This window comes from Stegostoma tigrinum, chromosome 13, assembly GCF_030684315.1.
Source record: "Stegostoma tigrinum isolate sSteTig4 chromosome 13, sSteTig4.hap1, whole genome shotgun sequence".
Lineage (NCBI taxonomy): Eukaryota > Metazoa > Chordata > Chondrichthyes > Orectolobiformes > Stegostomatidae > Stegostoma > Stegostoma tigrinum.
Genome location: NC_081366.1, coordinates 21,751,100 through 21,769,695, shown reverse-complemented (window position 1 = coordinate 21,769,695; position 18,596 = coordinate 21,751,100). Strand labels below are relative to the sequence as shown.

Below are 18,596 nucleotides of genomic sequence, written 5' to 3'. Positions count from 1 at the left end.
ATGTTCAGCATTTAAAATATAGAAAATATACAGATGACCTTTCTGTAGTAGGAGCAAAGATGGCTCACTCTATGGAAGCTCCTTTCTAAACTCTACCTTACTCTCTCTCTACCTTTCTGCAAATTTAGATTGCGGTTCTTAAAATTTAGATTGTTTTAAACTGCTGACGCATTTCAAAACAGCAAAGGTCAATCCAAATCACAAATACATTTATTAGCATACCCTTTCAAAGATTATTGGAGTAAGCACAGAAACAAGGAACCAAAAGGTTTGTTACATGCGCTGTTGCATGAGCCAACTGCCTCCAAATTTCACAGCAATCATAATTTTATGGCTCCAGGCCATACAATTAGTGAACACTGGGAGGATCGCTAGCCCTAACACTTGCTCGGCGCTTGCAAACACCACAAAAATAAATTAGAAAACCTAATACACAAAGACGCTCAAAAGAACTAAAAATGAACAAACTTAGGATTGATGCTACCAAGATTTGCCTCTCAATGGGCACGTTGTCTGGACAAATGGTCAGAATTCACAGCCAGTCAGGAACATGTGCACTTGTTATTCTACGAAAGTACAAACACCAAAACAGCAATTCTGACAAGTTAAAATTTTAATAGTTAAATGTTTATTTCCATAAACCGAAACAAACTGTAATTAAAAAAAGCAGAAAATGTTGGAAATATTTAGCAGGTCTTGAAGCGCTGACTGAAAGAAAAAGTTTCAACATTTCAATGAAACAAGTTAAAAATGTCATAGCATTCTTTTATCTGCAAGATGGAAAAGGGTGGGTAGAAAAACAAACATGAAAGATCTGTGATAGTGTACAGAACAAGAGAAATTAAATAATGAAATGTTTCATGTTGCATGGCTGAAAGGAGTGGTATTGGAACAGGTAAAAAAAGGGAAAGATTCATCTGGAAGACTGTGAATGGAAGATCCTGAATAGCTACTGACCAAAAAGAAGCAAGAGAACAAAAAACTAGCAAAGGAAAATAAAAGGAAATGGATGCAAAGATTACGATTTAAGCTTTATAAACTAGTGCTGAGTCCAGACGACTCACGTGTCCAGCCAAAATTTGTCCTTGGTCTTCCAATCCTACTTTGAATACATTTCCAGTGGTGCCAGAAAGCTGAAAAATTACAAATATTGCATTCCTATTCGAAAACGGGTGCAATGATAAACCCAGTAGTCAGTGGCCAGCTCCACAGTGGTGGGAGAGCTTCTACAAATGACAATCCAGGACGCAATTAACAGTCACCTAGATAAATATGGATTCATTAATGTCAACAGCACAGATTTCTTAATGGCAAATAATGTTGAACTACTCTAAGGCTTTCTTTGTGGTGATGGAACAAGAGGTGTAGTGAAAAAAAGGCATTTGATAAAATGCCACAAAAAAATGCTAGTCAGCAAAGTTGAAGCCCATGGAATAAAAATCAGCAGCATGGATATAAGTCTGGTTAAGTACCAAGAACAGAGTGTAGTGTCAAAATATTGTTTTTTGGGCAATATGACTATATACAGTTGGAGTTCCCCACTGGTCAACAATACAACTGCTGCTTTTCTTGCTAAGTATTAATACCCTAGATTTTGATATGCAGAGCAAAATTTCAAAATGTAAAGACAACAGAAAACGTTTGAGTATTATGAGCTATCGTGAGGACAGTGATAAACTTTAAGTGAACACAGTAGTCTGGAGACGTAGCAGATTAAATGTAATGCATAGAAATGCAAAGTGATAATTTTGGCGAGGGGAATGAAGAAAGGCAACAGAAAATAAAGAATACAATTCTAAAGAGGGTATAGGAGTAGAGGGGTTTGTGTGGCTGCTGTCCATGGATTGTGCCCTGAAAAGCAGTTGTGTATTGAGCAACATGGAAGCTCTTTGCAGCCAGTGGCATGCTGAAGTCGTCAGGTGTCCACTTTGACTTTTGTGTCAAGAACTCTCAGCATCCAATTTACTTGCAGCAGCTCGTGGGATGGGAAGCTGCATATTAATAAGGCAAGATGTGTTGTTAGTAAGGTTGTAACAAGCAATTACCTGCCCTAATAGGCAACTTGCAGCACCTGGCAAGAATCACACCTCAATATCCAAAACTTAAAGGTTGCAACAAGTTGCTCCTAATATATGGTTAGGCCTCACCAGACTTCTGGCGTGATTCTGCCACATTTCTCACCAAATAGCCACATAGCTCAGACCTCCAAGATTCCACCATGGAAAAAGGAGTGTTGACTCCGAAGTAGTAAAAGGAATTTTTGAAAGGGGAAAGAATTTGTGATAAACTTGTTACAGTTGTTTGAAGAGGTAACAGAAAGAGTTGACAAGGGTAATACTGTTGATGTAGCATATATTAGCTATCAAGAGGCATTCAGTACAGTGCTAAAGAACAGAATGTGGAGAAACTGCTACTCACAAAATAAAAGAAACAGTAGCTTTTGCGTCCACGTTGCTAAATAATAAATAAAGAGCAATGGTCAAAGGACATTTTTTGCGCCAGAAGAAATTTGTCGTGGATTCCCCAGGGGGCTACACTGGGAGCCTACTTTTTCATCACATATTAATAATCTAGATCTTGGTGTGCAGGGGAAAATTTCAAATTTAGCAGATGACATGAAACTTGGAAGCGTTGCCAACTGTGAGGACAGCAATGCAGCACTCTAAATGGCATGTTGAGGGGACTGGGCAGATAATGTTCAATGTAGATAAATGTGACATGATGTACTTTGGCAGAAAGAACATGAACAGAAACTATAAAGTAATTGGCACAATTCTTAAGGGGGTGCAGGAGCAGACCAACCTCGATGTATATGTGCATTGACTAATAGAAGTGCACGACAGAATGAGAAGGCTGTTCATAAAGCATATGGTATCCTGCATTTTGTAACAGAGAGGTTATGTTGACCTTACACAAGATGCATTTATACCTCAGCTGGGGTACTGTGTAGAGTTCTCGGCACTTAGAGAAAGCAAGAGAACATATTGGGAAAGACTGCACAGAAGTTTTATAAAAATGTTTCTAGGAATGAAAAACTTCAGTTATAAGATTAAAAAGACTCAGGCCATTCTCCTTGAAGAGAAGGCAAAGAGGAGATTGAAAAGAACATTTCAAAATCACGACAGATCTGGACAGACATGATGCGGAGACACTGGCGTTGCACTGAGCAGACAAGGACAGAAGTCACATGACACACAGGATATTTACTCAGAGAGCGGTAAGGGCGTGGAACGCTCTGCCTGCCAATATAGTTAACTCAGCCACATTAGGGGGATTTAAACAGTCCTTGGATAAGCAGATGGATGATGATGGGATAATGTAGGGGATGGGCTTAGACTAGTTCACAGGTCGGCGCAACATCGAGGGCCGAAGAGCCTGTTCTGCGCTGCTCTGTTCTACGTTCTACATAGTCCAACAAGTTTGTCTGAGATCACTAACACACTTCACCTGATGAAGGAGCAGCACTCCGAAAGTTTATGACTTCAAATAAACCTGTTGGATTATAATCTGATGTTGCGTTACATCTGACCAGGTCTGGACAGAGTCAGTAGGGAGGAGCTGTTTTCTCTTGAAAAAGGATTCAGAATAAGACAGTATAGATTTAAAGTAATCAGCAAAAGTGTAAATGTTTTGAAAAACTTTTCTTACACAAGTAGTGTTCTGGATCAAAAATGGACTTCCTTGGAAATGTGGTGGATGCAAAAAAATCAGAAATTGCTGGAAAAACACAGCAGGTCTGGCTGAGAGAAACCACAGAGTTATCATTTCAGGGGAGTGTAATTGACAGGTGGCACAGAAAATTTTCTGAAGAAGGGTCTAGGCCTGAAACGTCAGCTTTCCTGCTCCTCTAATGCTGCTTGTTCATCCAGCTCTAAACCTTGTTATCTCAAATACAGTGTAGTTCTGTTTGAATGTCTTCTTGTAGCCAAATTCTAATTTTTTTTGCCTATTGTTGACATGCAAAAGTAGGATTCAGAACAAAACAATACAACAAGCAACCTTAATCCCCTTATCTACATTTGCAAGCACAAGCACAGTTATGAATAATGCAGTTAGCAACATGTGAGAAGGGAGCATAAGATGAGAATGATCTAGTAAAGACTGCCATAAATGAAAGGCACACTGCATACAGGGTGCAGAAATGACTGTCAATGATAAATCCTATGTTTTCTTCAAAACAGAAGCTCACATTACTGGTGCTTTTCAGAATGAAAAGAGCTGAATGTGCTGACCAAGTTCACCATGAATAGCTGTGGGAAGAGGGTCAATCAGGATAAATGTAGTGGGTGAGAAGATGGAAGATGAAAACAAAAATAAAGACAGGAAAAGGAATCCATTCAATTGGCAAAGAACCTGTAAGCTGTAGGTTGAACAGAAATGCTAACAAAATTAAGATCAAAATCCAGCAGAATGCTTTCTTACCCTGCATACATAAGGATTCTGTGCACCTGGAGAGAAGGTTTTTGAACGAATAATAGCACTGCCTCTCACAAAAGGGCTCTGTTGAGTCGAATGAGTTCTTCTTTCCTTTGGACGCACTGCAAATGTAGTTGTCTCAGTCTCCTCAGTGTTAGTTTCTTTATCAAACTGTGGAGGTAATTTCATAATCGAATCAATTTCTAGAAAGTGATAATGTGCAATATACGTTGGCAACGTTCCTTATTATTTTCATGCCTATATATTATAGGGAAAATAAGTCACATTTAAAGCAGTGTATTTTAACATATATGTTGCCAATACGTTGCTTTGGATACATTTTCATTAAGACATTAACTTGCAACTTGAGAAAATATACTCAGTTGCCTCATGCCTCTTAATTCATCAAATGGGCTTGCTCACATGCTTCATGATAACTCTTTAATGACCAAAAAAAATTACTCTTGTGCCCAACAGGATCAAAAACTCTCTTCTGATTCAACATCCAGGTTTAAAAGCTAAATTACACTTACTGCACTTTGTAAGTCAAGCAGAAATACTAAAGATGTTTCGCATACTCAACACTATAACCTACACCAACTTAATGATACTATAATTAATTAATACCATTATAATTGGATACAAGAACACAAGTTGTTTGTACTTCTTAGCTTGTGTGCTGACACACTGTACTAAATATGCACACGAAGTAAAGGCATTCAAACTGTGAAAGTAGCATTACAGTAGTAGAGAACTTGCATTTCAAAAGTTTCTACTTGCGTTTTTCTTACATTTTCGCATTATTTTTCCCAGCACAAACTTGTCCATTGATTCCCAAAAATTCACTAATTCTATCAAGCTAAATTTTGTGTACTATAGTAATTCACAAATTTTAATAGGTATGACCAATATTTGATATGCTTTTACAATCACAGAAGCTGATCAACTAGTTCCTACAAATATTCACCTTCACTGCAACAACTGCCGCCAGTACTGACTGATTATCAGTCTGCTCATTGGTATTCTTAACATTGCCTTCATTTTCCCATGGTATTTCTTCATTGTCTTCTTGTTCTTGCTCTCCCTCCTTGCTAATTTCTTTCTCATTGTACTCATCTTCCCTCACTGGTGCGCTTGGTCTGTAAGCAAGGAACCTTGATTAAAAAATTTGCATACTTTTGTTCTATTTAGAATAAACTCTCCTATCTTTGGTTCTTCCTTCCAATCACATGGAAAAATAACCCAGTTTCCTGGTTGAGATATGCATCCTTATCCTTTTTTGGATATGCTCTGGCTGTGCTTGTCAGTGACACAGGTTACCTCAAATAAAATTCAAAATGGATGTGAGGATAAATATAAATAAATTATAAGCTAGTGGTTAGCACAGTGGCTCAGTGGTTAGCACTGCAGCCTCACAGCGCCAGGGACCCGGGTTCGATTCCAGCCTCAAGTAAATGTCTGTGTGGAGTTTGCACATTCTCTCTGTGTCTGCGTGGGTTTCCTGGGGTGCTCCGATTTTCACCCACAGTCCAAAGATGTGCAGGCTAGGTGGACTGGCCGTGCTAAATTGCCCAGAGTGCTCACGGGTGTGTGGGTTATAGGGGGATGGGTCTGGGTGGGATGTTCCAAGGGGCTGTGTGGACTTGTTGGGCTGAAGGGCCTGTTTCCGCACTGTAGGGAATCTAATCTAAAATTTACAGTAGCTAGTGTGGGTAAACAGAGAGGTGGGATGAAGTGGCTAAGTTGAAGAATGTGTAGTCATTTGTGGGGTTGTGGGGGAGATAGAAGAGGATCAGGTTAGCAGTTTGTCACATCTGGTTGGGAGGCACTGTTAGATTGGGTAATCAGGCCCATTTGGTGGACAGAGGTGATCAGGTCATTGGATATTCAGGTGGTCAGAAGGAGAATGGTAGTCAAGTCTGTTCAAGAGGTCAGTCAGGTGGTCAGTTGGTCTAGTCAGGGACAGTTGCTCTGGAAAGGTGAGTATGGAGCAGAATGGGTATTGGTTGTGGAGTTACCCATCTGATAGGCTAGTTTTCATCTAATAAACTTTTGAGAGTGACCACCCAGAATGGACCCTCAACACATTTTCAAGACAACATTCAGTATTTCTCTGTACCGCACTTCTAATCTGCTAACCACTGTCCAATCTTTTCTACTCAGAAAGAATTCACCTTTGGTCCTTGGTCTGCATCCAGTGTTGGAAATTGAGACCCCATTTAAAACTGTATGCTTTTAATAGTTCCCTTGTGGATTGAGAACTCATTAATGATGTTACATTAGTAACTTGCCTTCTAAAAGCATAAAGAGAAGTTTTATTAAGTGCTACATTATTCAATTATAACAGCATGCTTTCAAAAAATAAGGATTTATCCTTAGAAGGAATTGAAACAAACCTTCAATGAAGGTGAGCAAGAGGACAACAAACAGCTTAATATCAAGAATATTGGCCAAGTGGGTTTAGCCAGGTGATTGACCATCTGTGCTGTGTCAATCTCCAAAATAAAGATACCACCAGGGATAGGTGACAGAGACAATTACAAAAGGAGCTAGGTGGACAAGCTACCACCTTCTTGGATAAAGACCAACAGTTTCCTTACATCAGCTCAAAGGAAGATCAGAGACGTTTGCTACCAAAGGTTACCACAAAAGATTGTGAAACATCCGGCATGTGGGAGTGCTCTGCCTCTACTCCTCCATTTTACGGGACTCCTTGTATCAGTAAAGTATTCTTTTCTATCATGGGTTGCGTATTTATTTTATTAACCTAATTAACTAAATGTACCATACCTACACTGCTGCTTCTCAATAAACTAGCAGAAAAACTGCACCAATAAATTGTCGACTGCCTAAATTAGGCAACTGTGATCATAATTCGCCCCAAAATCAAGCTAGTTCGTTGAATTCAAACAATAGCTAGTCGACTGTTTAGTGTCCCCAGGGTGGGAATGGGGAGCAGTGTCAATAGAAAGGGAGAGAAACAAAACAGAATCAGGATTCCAGACTTGATCTCTTTCAAACAGATCCTAATATAATTAAGGATTACATTATAAATACTAACATGTCCCCATGTCTACTGAGACTTGCTAAACAATAATTATTTGCGTAATGCACAGGTATGTGGTTGGTGCCTATGTAACCACAGGCCTTCAGAACTCGGGAAAGGAGCACAGGAGAAACTGCCATGAAAAAAAGGTAAAAACATGATATTTAAGATAAACAAGCCTATAAACATGTACACTGTTTACAGAATGTTATAATACAGGTATTATACCTTTCCTCTTCTAGGGTCAACAAATTTCTTTTCTTTCCTAGTTGCCACTCCACTACCTCCAGCTCTGCAAACGTTTGTTCGAGGAGCGCAGACACAGAATCCTACAAAGAAAAACAATTATATGTCGAAAATAATATCAGAATCTTTTCATCTGGGAATCCACGAGGCAAAGTGGGACATAATCTGCAGAAGAATCGTATTCCAACACAATCTACAAACTCATGACACCAGCATAACCTCCATTCTACCATGACCATCAAGCCACAGGTTCAACCCTTTATTCAATGAAGAGTGGAATGGCCATACCAGAAGCAGCACCAGTTGTACCGAAAAGTGAGGTGTAAACCAGTAAAACTACATAACAGGATTTCTAGAGTGCTAACTAACATAAGCAGCATGGGACAGATAAAGTTGAGTAATTCTACAACCAGCAGATCAGATCTAGGCACTGAGGTCCTGTCACATCTCATTGTGAATGGTGGTGGTCAATAAAACAACTCACTGAAGTAAGAGACTCCACAAATATGCCACCCTCAGTGATGGAGGAGCCCAATACATCAGTGCAAAAGATAAGGCTGAAGCATTCGCAGCAATCTTCAGCCAGAAGTGCCAAGCAGATGATCCAGCTTGTTCTCCTCCAGTGGTCCCAAGCAACACAGCTACCAGACTGTTTGATTCACTCCATGTGATGTCCAGAAATGGATGGACACACTGAATACTCCAAATACATTGGGCCCTGACAACAGTCATCAATACCACTGAAGACCTGTGCTTCATAACTTGTCAATGCTCTAGCCAAGCTCTTCTAGCACATTTATAACACTGACATCTACCCAACAATGTGAAAAATTGCCCAGGTATGTCCTTGGCACAAAGTAGGCCAAATCCAATCTAATTTTTATGGCAGAGAAATTCTATGATCAACATCTTCACCACTTGCTTGAGATTAAAAAGAACGATCAATGAATGAACAAGGATCTTTGATGGAATTTCTCCAGCATTTGAATGTACAGCCCAGGACTCACTGCAAAATTAAAGTCTTTAAAACATTTATGAAATGTGGGCATTGCTGGTTGGGCCAGCATTTATTGCCCATCCTAGTTGTCCTTAAAAGGGTGGGAGTGAGCTGCCTTCTTGAAACGCTGTAGTCCATTTGTCGATAGGCCCATTATGCCATTAGAGAATAGGTTTCAGGATTCTGACCCAATGACCTTGAAGGAATGACAATATAGTTCCAAGTTAGGATGGTGAGTGGCTTAAAGGGAACTTTTTTTGATTTCCAGTGGTTTTCATCCTTGTTGAAACCAGTTTCAAGTAAGTAATAACAGGTGAACACAAAAGCACCAGAAAATCTATATGCCAACGAAGACATAAGAAGAAGAAGAACACTAAAGTGTCCAATTTACAGAGTTCTGAGGAAGGGTCATCGGGCCTGAAATATTAACTCTGATTTTTTTCTTCACAGTTGCTGCCAGACCTGCTATGCCTTTCCAGCAACTTTGCTTTTGTGTCTAATTTACTTGCCTTTCAAGTGTGAGAGGCCTACCTGCTTGCAGTTTAGTCCAGGCATTGCTTCCTCCCAGATTTCCTGATGGACACTCTGCACAGAATGTGCAGTTGGAATATGGCAAAGTATTCTTCCCTATCCTGTATTCCACGGCACAATGAAGCTCCAGCCTTCTTTAAGTAAGAGAGTCGGTTTCCCAGCATCTGCCATTCTTCTAGTGGTATAAATGGTGATTGACATGAATTAATACTGGCCTCAATTTACAACAAAGGTCAGGAATCCTTTGTCCGAAAATCTTGGGTCCAACTGTTTTTTGGATAAAGTATATTTTTGCTTTTCAGGTACACTGAACGTGCATGGCTTTGATAGCATTTTGCATTTTGAGACATCAATATATTGAGCTCAATTCTATAGCACGACCACCTGTAAAGGCCACTTCTATTATAACTGCATGTATATTTAAGCCTGAGATTGATATATTTTTTATCAGTAAGGGAATGAAAAGTCACAGGCAAAATGCAGGGAAGTGGATGGGAGAAATGTTGGATCTGCCATGACCATATTGAATGGCGGAGCAGACTCGAGGGACGTACACAATATTTCTCATTGTCTAATTTAGTCATTTATAGTAAAAGTGACACAGGAATTTGTGCAGCATTTAAAAATTCAGTGACATAATTAATATGCCACTTGCTATGCTTCATTAAGATCCTTTGGAAAAGGCTTCACTTGAATGCCTGTTCAGGCCAAGCAAAGTTTTTTCCAAAGGGCTCAAACTCAGTGTGCCCATTGCTCGGTTCCACTTTTGAAATGACCTTTGGGTTCTAGGTTTTTCACCACGCAAATAAGTGATAACCAACCTGAGTTGCTTGTTCAGTGAACTTGTTTAAAAGTTGGCTCAGATCTAATCAAAATGTCTCTCCTCATTTTGTATCTTTACCTTACAGTTTTGCTTCTCTCATACTGATTATCTGCCAGAGACTAGTAAAACCTCCTTCTGGAAAATGTCTGAAACATTGGAAAATTGAAATGAGTTTTAAAATTTAGACCGTAAGACCATAAGACATAGGAGTGGAAGTAAGGCCATTCAGCCCATCAAGTCCACTCCATCATTTAAATCATGGCTGATGGGCATTTCAACTCCACTTACCTGCACTCTCCCCGTAGCCCTTGATTCCTTGCGAGATCAAGAATTTGTCAATCTCTGCCTTGAAGGCATCTAACGTCCCGGCTTCCACTGCACTCCATAGCAATGAATTCCACAAGCCTACCACTCTCTGGCTGAAGAAATGTAATCTCATTTCCGTTTGAAATTTACCCCCTCTAATTTTAAGGCTGTGCCCACGGGTCCTAGTCCACCCGCCTAATGGAAACAACTTCCTAGCGCCCACCCCTTCTAAACCATACATTATCTTGTAAGTTTCTATTAGATCTCCCCTCAACCTTCTGAACTCTAATGAGATCCTTAGCCGTTCATCATACATTAAACCTACCATTCCAGGGATCATCCGTGTGAATCTCCACTGGACACGCTCCAGGGCTAGTATGTCCTTCCTGAGGTGTGGGGCCCAAAATTGGACACAATATTCTAAATGGGGCCTAACTAGAGCTTTATAAAGTGTTGGAAGCACATCACTGCTTTTATATTCCAAACCTCTTGAGATGAACGACAACATTACATTCGCTTTCTTAATCACGGACTCTACCTGCAAGTTAACCTTTAGAGAATCCTGGACCAACACTCCCAGATCCCTTTGTACTTCTGCTTCATGAATTTTCTCACCATTTAGAAAATAGTCCATGCCTGTATTCCTTTTTCTAAAGTGCAAAATCTTGCATTGCTCACGTTGAATTTCATCAGCCATTTCCTGGACCACTCTCCTAAACTATCTAAATCTTTCTGCAGCCTCCCTACCCCCTCAGTACTAGCTGCCTGTCCACCTATTTTCGTATCATCGGCAAACTTCACCAGTCCCTTCATCCAGATCATTAATATAGAAAGTGAACAGCTTCGGCCCCAACACTGAACCCTGCGGGACACCACTTGTCACTGGTTTGCATTCTGTAAAAGAGCCTTTTATCCCAACTCTCTGCCAACTTTCAGACAGCCAATCCTCAATCCAAGCCAGCAGCTCACCTCGAACACCATGGGCCCTCACCTTACTCAGCAGCCTCCTGTGAGGCACCTTATCAAAGGTCTTTTGGAAGTCTAGATAGGTAACATCCACTGGGTTTCCTTGGTCTAACCTACTTGTTACATCTTCAAAGAATTCTAACAGGTTTGTCAGGCACGACCACCCCTTACTAAATCCATGCTGACTTGTTTTAATTTGACCCTGCACTTCCAAGAATTTAGAAATCTCATCCTGAACAATGGATTCTAGAATTTTACCAACAACCGAGGTTAGGCTATTCGGCCTATAATTTTCCATTTTTTGACTTGATCCTTTCTTAAGGGGGTTACAACAGCAATTTTCCAATCATCTGGGACTTTCCCAGACGCCAGTGACTTTTGAAAGATCAGAACCAAAGCCTCCGCTATTTCCTCAGCAGCCTCCCTTAGAACTCTAGGGTGTAGCCCATCAGGGCCAGGAGATTTATCAATTTTTAGACCTTTTAGCTTTTCTCGCACTTTCTCTTTTGTAATGCCTACCATACTCAACTCTGCCCCCTGACTCTCCTTAATTGTTGGGATAATACTCATGTCTTCCACTGTGAAGACTGATGCAAAGTACTTATTAAGTTCTTCAGCTATTTCCTCTTCTCCCATCACTAGCCTTGCAGCATCAATTTGGAGCGGCCCAATGTCTACTTTTGCCTCTCGTTTGTTTCTTATGTATTGAAAGGAACTTTTACTATCATTTCTAATATTACTGGCCAGCCTAGCTTCATATTTGATCCTCTCCTTCCTTATTTCTCTTTTTGTTATCCTCTGTTTGTTTCTGTAGCGTTCCCAATCTTCTGATTTCTCAGTGCTCTTGGCCACTTTATAGGCTGTCTCTTTTTCTTTGATATATTTCCTGACTTCCTTTGTCAGCCATGGCGGTCTAATCCCACCCCAGGTAATCTTTCTTTTCTTTGGGATGAACCTCTGTACTATGTCCTCAATTACACCCAGAAACTCCTGCCATTGTTGCTCCACTGTCTTCCCCGCTAGGCTCTGCTTTGATGCTTATTTGAAATTTCACCATATTAGTATTGTAGCCATGGTTGTTCTTCAGAGATTTAAACTAATGGCCTACTTTTTTTCCTGCTGTGGTGAGTTTATTTTCTGACTGAAGAGAATCTTCATTTTGTGCAGTACGCTTCATGCATTGTTCCTGCAGGTAGTGTAGATTAAGCAGGTTGTACCATTGTGTTGACCACTCTCCACATCTGTTCACATTTGCCAAGCTGATCTGAGCACCACCCTGTTAAAAATTTAAATAAATTGTCATTCATGCATCATAAGCACAACACATGATATATTTAAATATTACTGGACACAAGACTTGATTGTCAGAGTAAATGTTACTGTTTTCACTTGCACAATGTCATGATGTTATGGAGAGGATCCTAAACCATTCAATATTTAATATTTATTGCTTCATCGGAATTTCTGAAGTTACCTGTTTGAATGCTTCATTCTAAAAAATTGGTATGTTTCAGATTAGAGTACTGGATAATTGAGGGTTTCATAAGTTAGTTCTTGGTTGCATCTAATTTAATTAACAAGCAACATAGCTACACCCTGTAGACTATTTTCAGTGAACTACTGCATTGTACAGGAACTGTAGTATTAGCTGTTACATTTAATTTGTCAAAGATTATCATGTCCTCCAGATAAATGTAAATAGTAATTATTAACGTACAAGGATTATTCCAAACTACTGACTGAAACCAGAATATTCTCAGGAAGTAGATAAGAAAGAAGAACATTACGTTTAATCCTCCCTACAAAACAGTAGTAATAATGGGTGAACCCATTCAATCGACCAATTCCTCTTTATTCACTGTTTTAATTCTTGTAATGGCGATAGCAAATGCCTCTCATGAGAGGGGCAAGGCTTATAGTTCAGTGAATATTTGTGAAATAAAGCAGCACTGAACTTAGAATTATGAAGGAAAATGGCTAATCAATATCACATATAAAATTGGGTAAAAATTGTCTGTCCCTGAACTATACTTCAGAATTGCAAAAAATTTGTGCTGATCTGCAACAAGAACCCAAAATCGGTTAAACTGCACTTTTTGAGCTTGCAGTTAAGTACTGAAGATGCAATGGGTCATAATATTCAAGACAAATACCAACCAAACACTTTTCTCGATGAGATTTATCCACCGAGCAAACATCAACTCGCAAAGTCTTCTGATGCAAAGCAGAAAAAGAAACGGTGATCCAAAATACTTCATTGTACATCAGGCTTTCAGCAGCAACTGAGGCTTTGGTGCGGAACAGACAACTCGTATTTTCAGAGCATGGGAGTACAGCCACCCGGATATAACTACACAAATCAAAAAAAAGGTTAAGTGCACTAGAAAATTAAAAGTCTGGTTTAAAGAGGCAATTTCTGAGCTTAGTTGCTCTGAATTGCTTGACATCAATTTCATAGAATCCTAATGGATAATTACACTTAGCATAAAGCACTGAAGCCCATGATTCACTGGAAGCAGAGTTCATAGTGGGGTTATATACAGGTCTGGACTTCTAATTAATTCAAACTATTCCTGATGGACAGAAGGGCTCACTTCTGCATTGTTTCTGGGGAATGAGAGATGATATTAACATAAGTGCAGGTGGGTGCAATTATAAATTTACGTTGTCAGCTTTCACTATACATGTAGGCTTAGGTTGTAATCCAAGATTAAGATAGAGTCTGAAATATGTCTGTGCCCAAGTCCACTTAACCATGTCTTCTAACTACACAAAGCCACTGACCCTTATTTATCACGAACAACGTAAAGAATCATCTTACACTTGCAACCCATTGTATTTTTCATATCATATATCATACTTAATGTTGAGTATGCTGTTCCTTTTGACGCCAGAAATGGCATGCAGCTCCTAAAGCAAAAACAATTATGATGTCAAAAATACCTGCTAATTTTTCCTTGCTGCAGAAATGCTGCTACAGCTCTTCATTCTTTTACATAGGCAACTCAAATCAAACGAGCCAGCTGATACTACTTAGGTAACAGCAATAGCAAAGTCATTTATTGGAAGGGCATCTTGGGATTGTACTAACACACCAAGGCTGCAAGTTATTTGGTGCAGATAGACACTGCCAGGCTGAAAGTGGCGTCAGTATCTCGGGAAGAGCGTTTTCAACAGAAACCAAAGACATTGGCTTTGGTTTTCCTGTGATTTTGTAGGAGGACATTTTGTACTTATGCAGAACTCGATATCAGATAAACAAACTGACAACTTATACACAGTATAGGATATAGCAATAAGCTATACCATACATGCATTAATTACAGGCAAAACCACAATAGAGCAATGAATGATCTTTGAGGAAATAATATAGATATAATTCGGATACACTCCCTACAAGGAGCAAAGTTAAAGGAAGCAAAGCCAGGGCTCTTTGAAATAGCAACAGAGAAAGAGAATATGATAAAACAAAAAAAAAAGGTGTCGGAATCATGCTTTAAACGTAAATCAAACCAAACACGTTGAGCTGATTGAAATTAAGATGACTGGCAAAGGAAAAGTATGACAACAGAATGACAGTCCTCAAAATGAAACCTAAAAATCCTGCACCAAAACATAAATAGCTAGCAAGTAATATGTATTGGGGTGGGTGCTAACATGGACAGAGAAACCATTATATGCTTTGAGGTGAAGCTCAAGCCTAAGGCTCTATGTGAGAATTTGAATCCGTGTGTGTACACGAACAGGAGGATTAAACATGTTGGTAAATAGAAAACGGTTGGCATGGAAAACTGATGGGCAGAACACACTGGGAAGGCTGGCTATGCTAAGAGTAGATAAGACACCTAGAGTGATGGCTTGCATTTTAGCCTGCTAAAGGAAGTAGAAATCATTAAAGGACTTGGCGACATCTTCCAATCTTCCTTAAAACTGTGGGGCTGAGACATTTATCAGAGAATTAGAGAGTAGCTAACAATAAGATAATTAAAAATATGAGCAGAAGTAGGTTGTTGGGCCCCTCAAGCTTGTTCTGTCATTCATTCGTATCATGGCTGATCCAACACTCCTCATGTCCACTTTCCTGCCTTTTTCTCATAATCATTAATTTCCTCACTGAAGAGAAGTCTATTCTCTGCCTCAGCTTCAAATGTACATTGGGACTCTGCTCCCACAGCTCTAGGTTCTTGATTGGTAAAGGTTTCAAAGATTACAGGGAGAAGGTAGCAGAATGGCACCGAGAAACACATCAAACATGATAGAATTGCTGAGCAGACCCGATGGGCCAAGTGGCATAATTCTGCCCCCATGTCTTATTGTCTCCGCATGGCAAGGAATTCTAAAGACTCAACCCTCAGAGAAGAAAATTCTCTTTGCCTTGATTTGGCACTCCTTTAATCTGAGACTATGCCCTCTGGTCCTAGGCTCTTCCATGATGGGAAACTTTCTTTCAGAACTTACCTTGTGAAGCTCCTTAAGATTCCTATATGGCTCAACGGAAACATCTCTCATTCTTCTAAATTCCTGTGAGTAGTCCCAACCGGTTAAACGTTGCTTGTAAAATAATCCCTTCATTCAAGGGGTCATCCTGGAGAACCTAATTTGAAATGCCCCCAGTGAAATAATACCTTTCCTTAAGTAAGGGGATGTCATATGTTTATTTGTTCACTCACATATTGTTTATTTGTGGGTTGTTTCACTCAAGTGTTCATCTGGTTTACTTTTGATGTCATTCATTGTTTCTGCTTCTACCACTTTCGTAGGCAGCACACTTCATGCCATTACCAGTCATTGCATAAAACACATTTTTCTCACCTCTCCTGCATCCCTTACCAAAAACCTAGATCAAGTCATTGATGGTGCCTTGCTGAGCTGTTCAGGCAACATATCATGAGCAGCAACCCAATACTATCACAAAATTCTGCTAACTTAAAAAAAAAATTGAACAAATAATGCTATTTTTGCATAAGGATCATGACTGTTTTTCAAGGTAACATTTCAATTTGTGTTTCAATTTGTGCTAAAATGTTGAAAGATTTAACAAGGTTTTCTTGAACAGCACCAAATCATGCCTTAAGAAACATGGCTGTTACATTGTGGGTATGAATTTCTCTGAATCATCTATTACTACTTCTTTTCTTTTAGTGCTGCTGACAACACAATAGAAAATCTATTATATTTTGGACAATACATGGCTTTTAATGAAGTTCTCCATGAAAGACACATCAAAATATATGTCTGAACTTTATGCGGCAATACGATCCTCATCCCCACTGCCAAAAAAAGTAGACTGCCTAGAGAATAACAACAGTACCACTGTCTTTCAATCATTAACTGGCTGTTAATAGACTGGAATTAGAACTTCTGCACCCTGGTGACAGGAAGTTCCACCTCAGAGAGCTGCTGGGTAATCAAACGTTAACAGTACAACCGGGTACTGCTGATACTAAATTCAGGATGGAGACAATCTACAGCACTGAATCAGGATGTTGCAAGTCTTTGGGGTTCGTGGACCCTGGCAACAATGTCTAAGGCCAATGGTCTAAGGTGGAAGAGAGTATGAGTAATACCTTAGAGTGGCCCACTTATGGACCCAGGTGGCCTGCAAAGAAGGTAGTTCTGCCCCTGGCTGCTACCAACCACACAAGCAAACCTGCTAGGCTGGCCGCTTGACATGGCTTCTCCCATCACCTGGTAAACGTGCAATGGCAGAGAAATGAAACCCTTAAAGTGAACATTATAATTAAGGCAGAGGGTGGTGAAAACTCATAAGCCACTGAATTAGGAATATTTTTAAGGAGCCAGCAGTTAATTAAAAAGTTAATAAAAAGGGAAAAAAAATTTTAAAAGTAAATTGGCAAGAAATATAAAAGCAAACAACAAGCCCTCCAATGGGAACGAGAGTAAATAAAGTGAACACGGGATCCTTGGAGGATGTGACGAGGAAACTGTTGGCAAATAATTTAAACCAATGTTTTGCATTAGTTTTAGAGATCTCTATATACATTCCATTGATAACAGATAAGCAAGCTGCCAACAGGAGGAAACATCTTGTAGCAGATTCTATCATGAAGGACAAAGTAATTCACAAACAAATGGGAGTAAAGGCAAACAAGTCACCAAGATCTGATGGCCTGGTTTGAAAGGAAGTGGCCGCAAAGATAGTGGAGGCGTTGGTCAAAATATTCCAGCACTCACTGGATTCCAGAAGGGTAACAGCAGATTAGAAAACAGCTAATGTAATGTCCCAATTCAAGGAAGGAGAGAGGCAAAATGCAGAAAACTATAGGCCTATTATCTTAACATCAATGGTTGGGAAAATTCCATTAAGGAAGAACCTGCAGGATATTTAGAAAAGTTTAAGCAATCAGAGTCAGCAATGTTTGTGAAACAGACAACATGTCTGATAAATGTGTTACAGTTCTTTGAGGATATAACAAGCAGTGTTGATAAAGGGAACTGGTAAATGTGTATGTGGACACAGAACACATTTGAACAGCTGCCATGTAAGAAGTTACTGCACAAGATAAGAGCTCACTTTATGGTCGATAATGCATTAGCATAGATTGAGGATTAGTTAACAGATCAAAATCAGAATCAGAATCAGAATAAATTGGTCTTCTTAAGGTTGGAATAACAAATGTAGTGGAATGTCCCAGCGCTGCAACTATTTGACATCAGCAATGTAAATGGAATTTTGGCCTTTAATCCTATTGTATTGGAATTTTAAAATAGGGAAATTTTTGTAAGAACTATACAAAATATTGGTGAGACCGTATCTGGAGTGCTGTGTACAGTTTTGGTGTCTATATGGACCCCACACGTCATGAAGGACATACTAGCCCTGGAGCGTGTCCAGCGGAGATTCACACGGATGATCCCTGAAATGGTAGCTTTCACATATGATGAACGACTAAGGATCCTGGGATTGTACTCATTAGAGTTCAGAAGGTTGAGGGGAGATCTAATAGAAACTTACAAGATAATGTATGGTTTAGAAGGGGTGGACGCTAGGAAGTTGTTTCCGTTAGGCGGGGAGACTAGGACCCGTGGGCGCCTTAAAATTAGAGGGGGTAAATTTAAAACTGAAATGAGACGACATTTCTTCAGCCAGAGAGTGGTGGGCTTGTGGAATTCATTGCCGCAGAGTGCAGTGGAGGCCGGGACATTGGATGCCTTCAAGGCAGAGATTGACAAATTCTTGATCTCAAAAGGAATCAAGGGCTATGGGGAGAGTTCAGGGAAGTGGTGTTAAAATGCCCATCAGC

At 39.7% G+C, this 18,596-nt stretch overlaps 1 protein-coding gene across 3 annotated transcripts in view; it reads right to left on the bottom strand.

The window, feature by feature from the left end:
- Positions 1-18,596, bottom strand: part of LOC125458216 (protein KIBRA-like) — a 116,364-nt gene that overhangs the window by 27,736 nt on the left and 70,032 nt on the right. For all 3 annotated transcript variants that reach the window (XM_059650602.1, XM_059650603.1, XM_059650604.1), the window contains 5 exons: positions 13,489-13,681; positions 12,440-12,607; positions 7,691-7,791; positions 5,384-5,555; positions 4,423-4,587 (listed from right to left, as the gene is read on the bottom strand). In XM_059650602.1, coding sequence (XP_059506585.1) covers positions 4,423-4,587; positions 5,384-5,555; positions 7,691-7,791; positions 12,440-12,607; positions 13,489-13,681 — 799 coding nt within the window. The remainder of the gene's footprint in view (positions 1-4,422; positions 4,588-5,383; positions 5,556-7,690; positions 7,792-12,439; positions 12,608-13,488; positions 13,682-18,596) is intronic.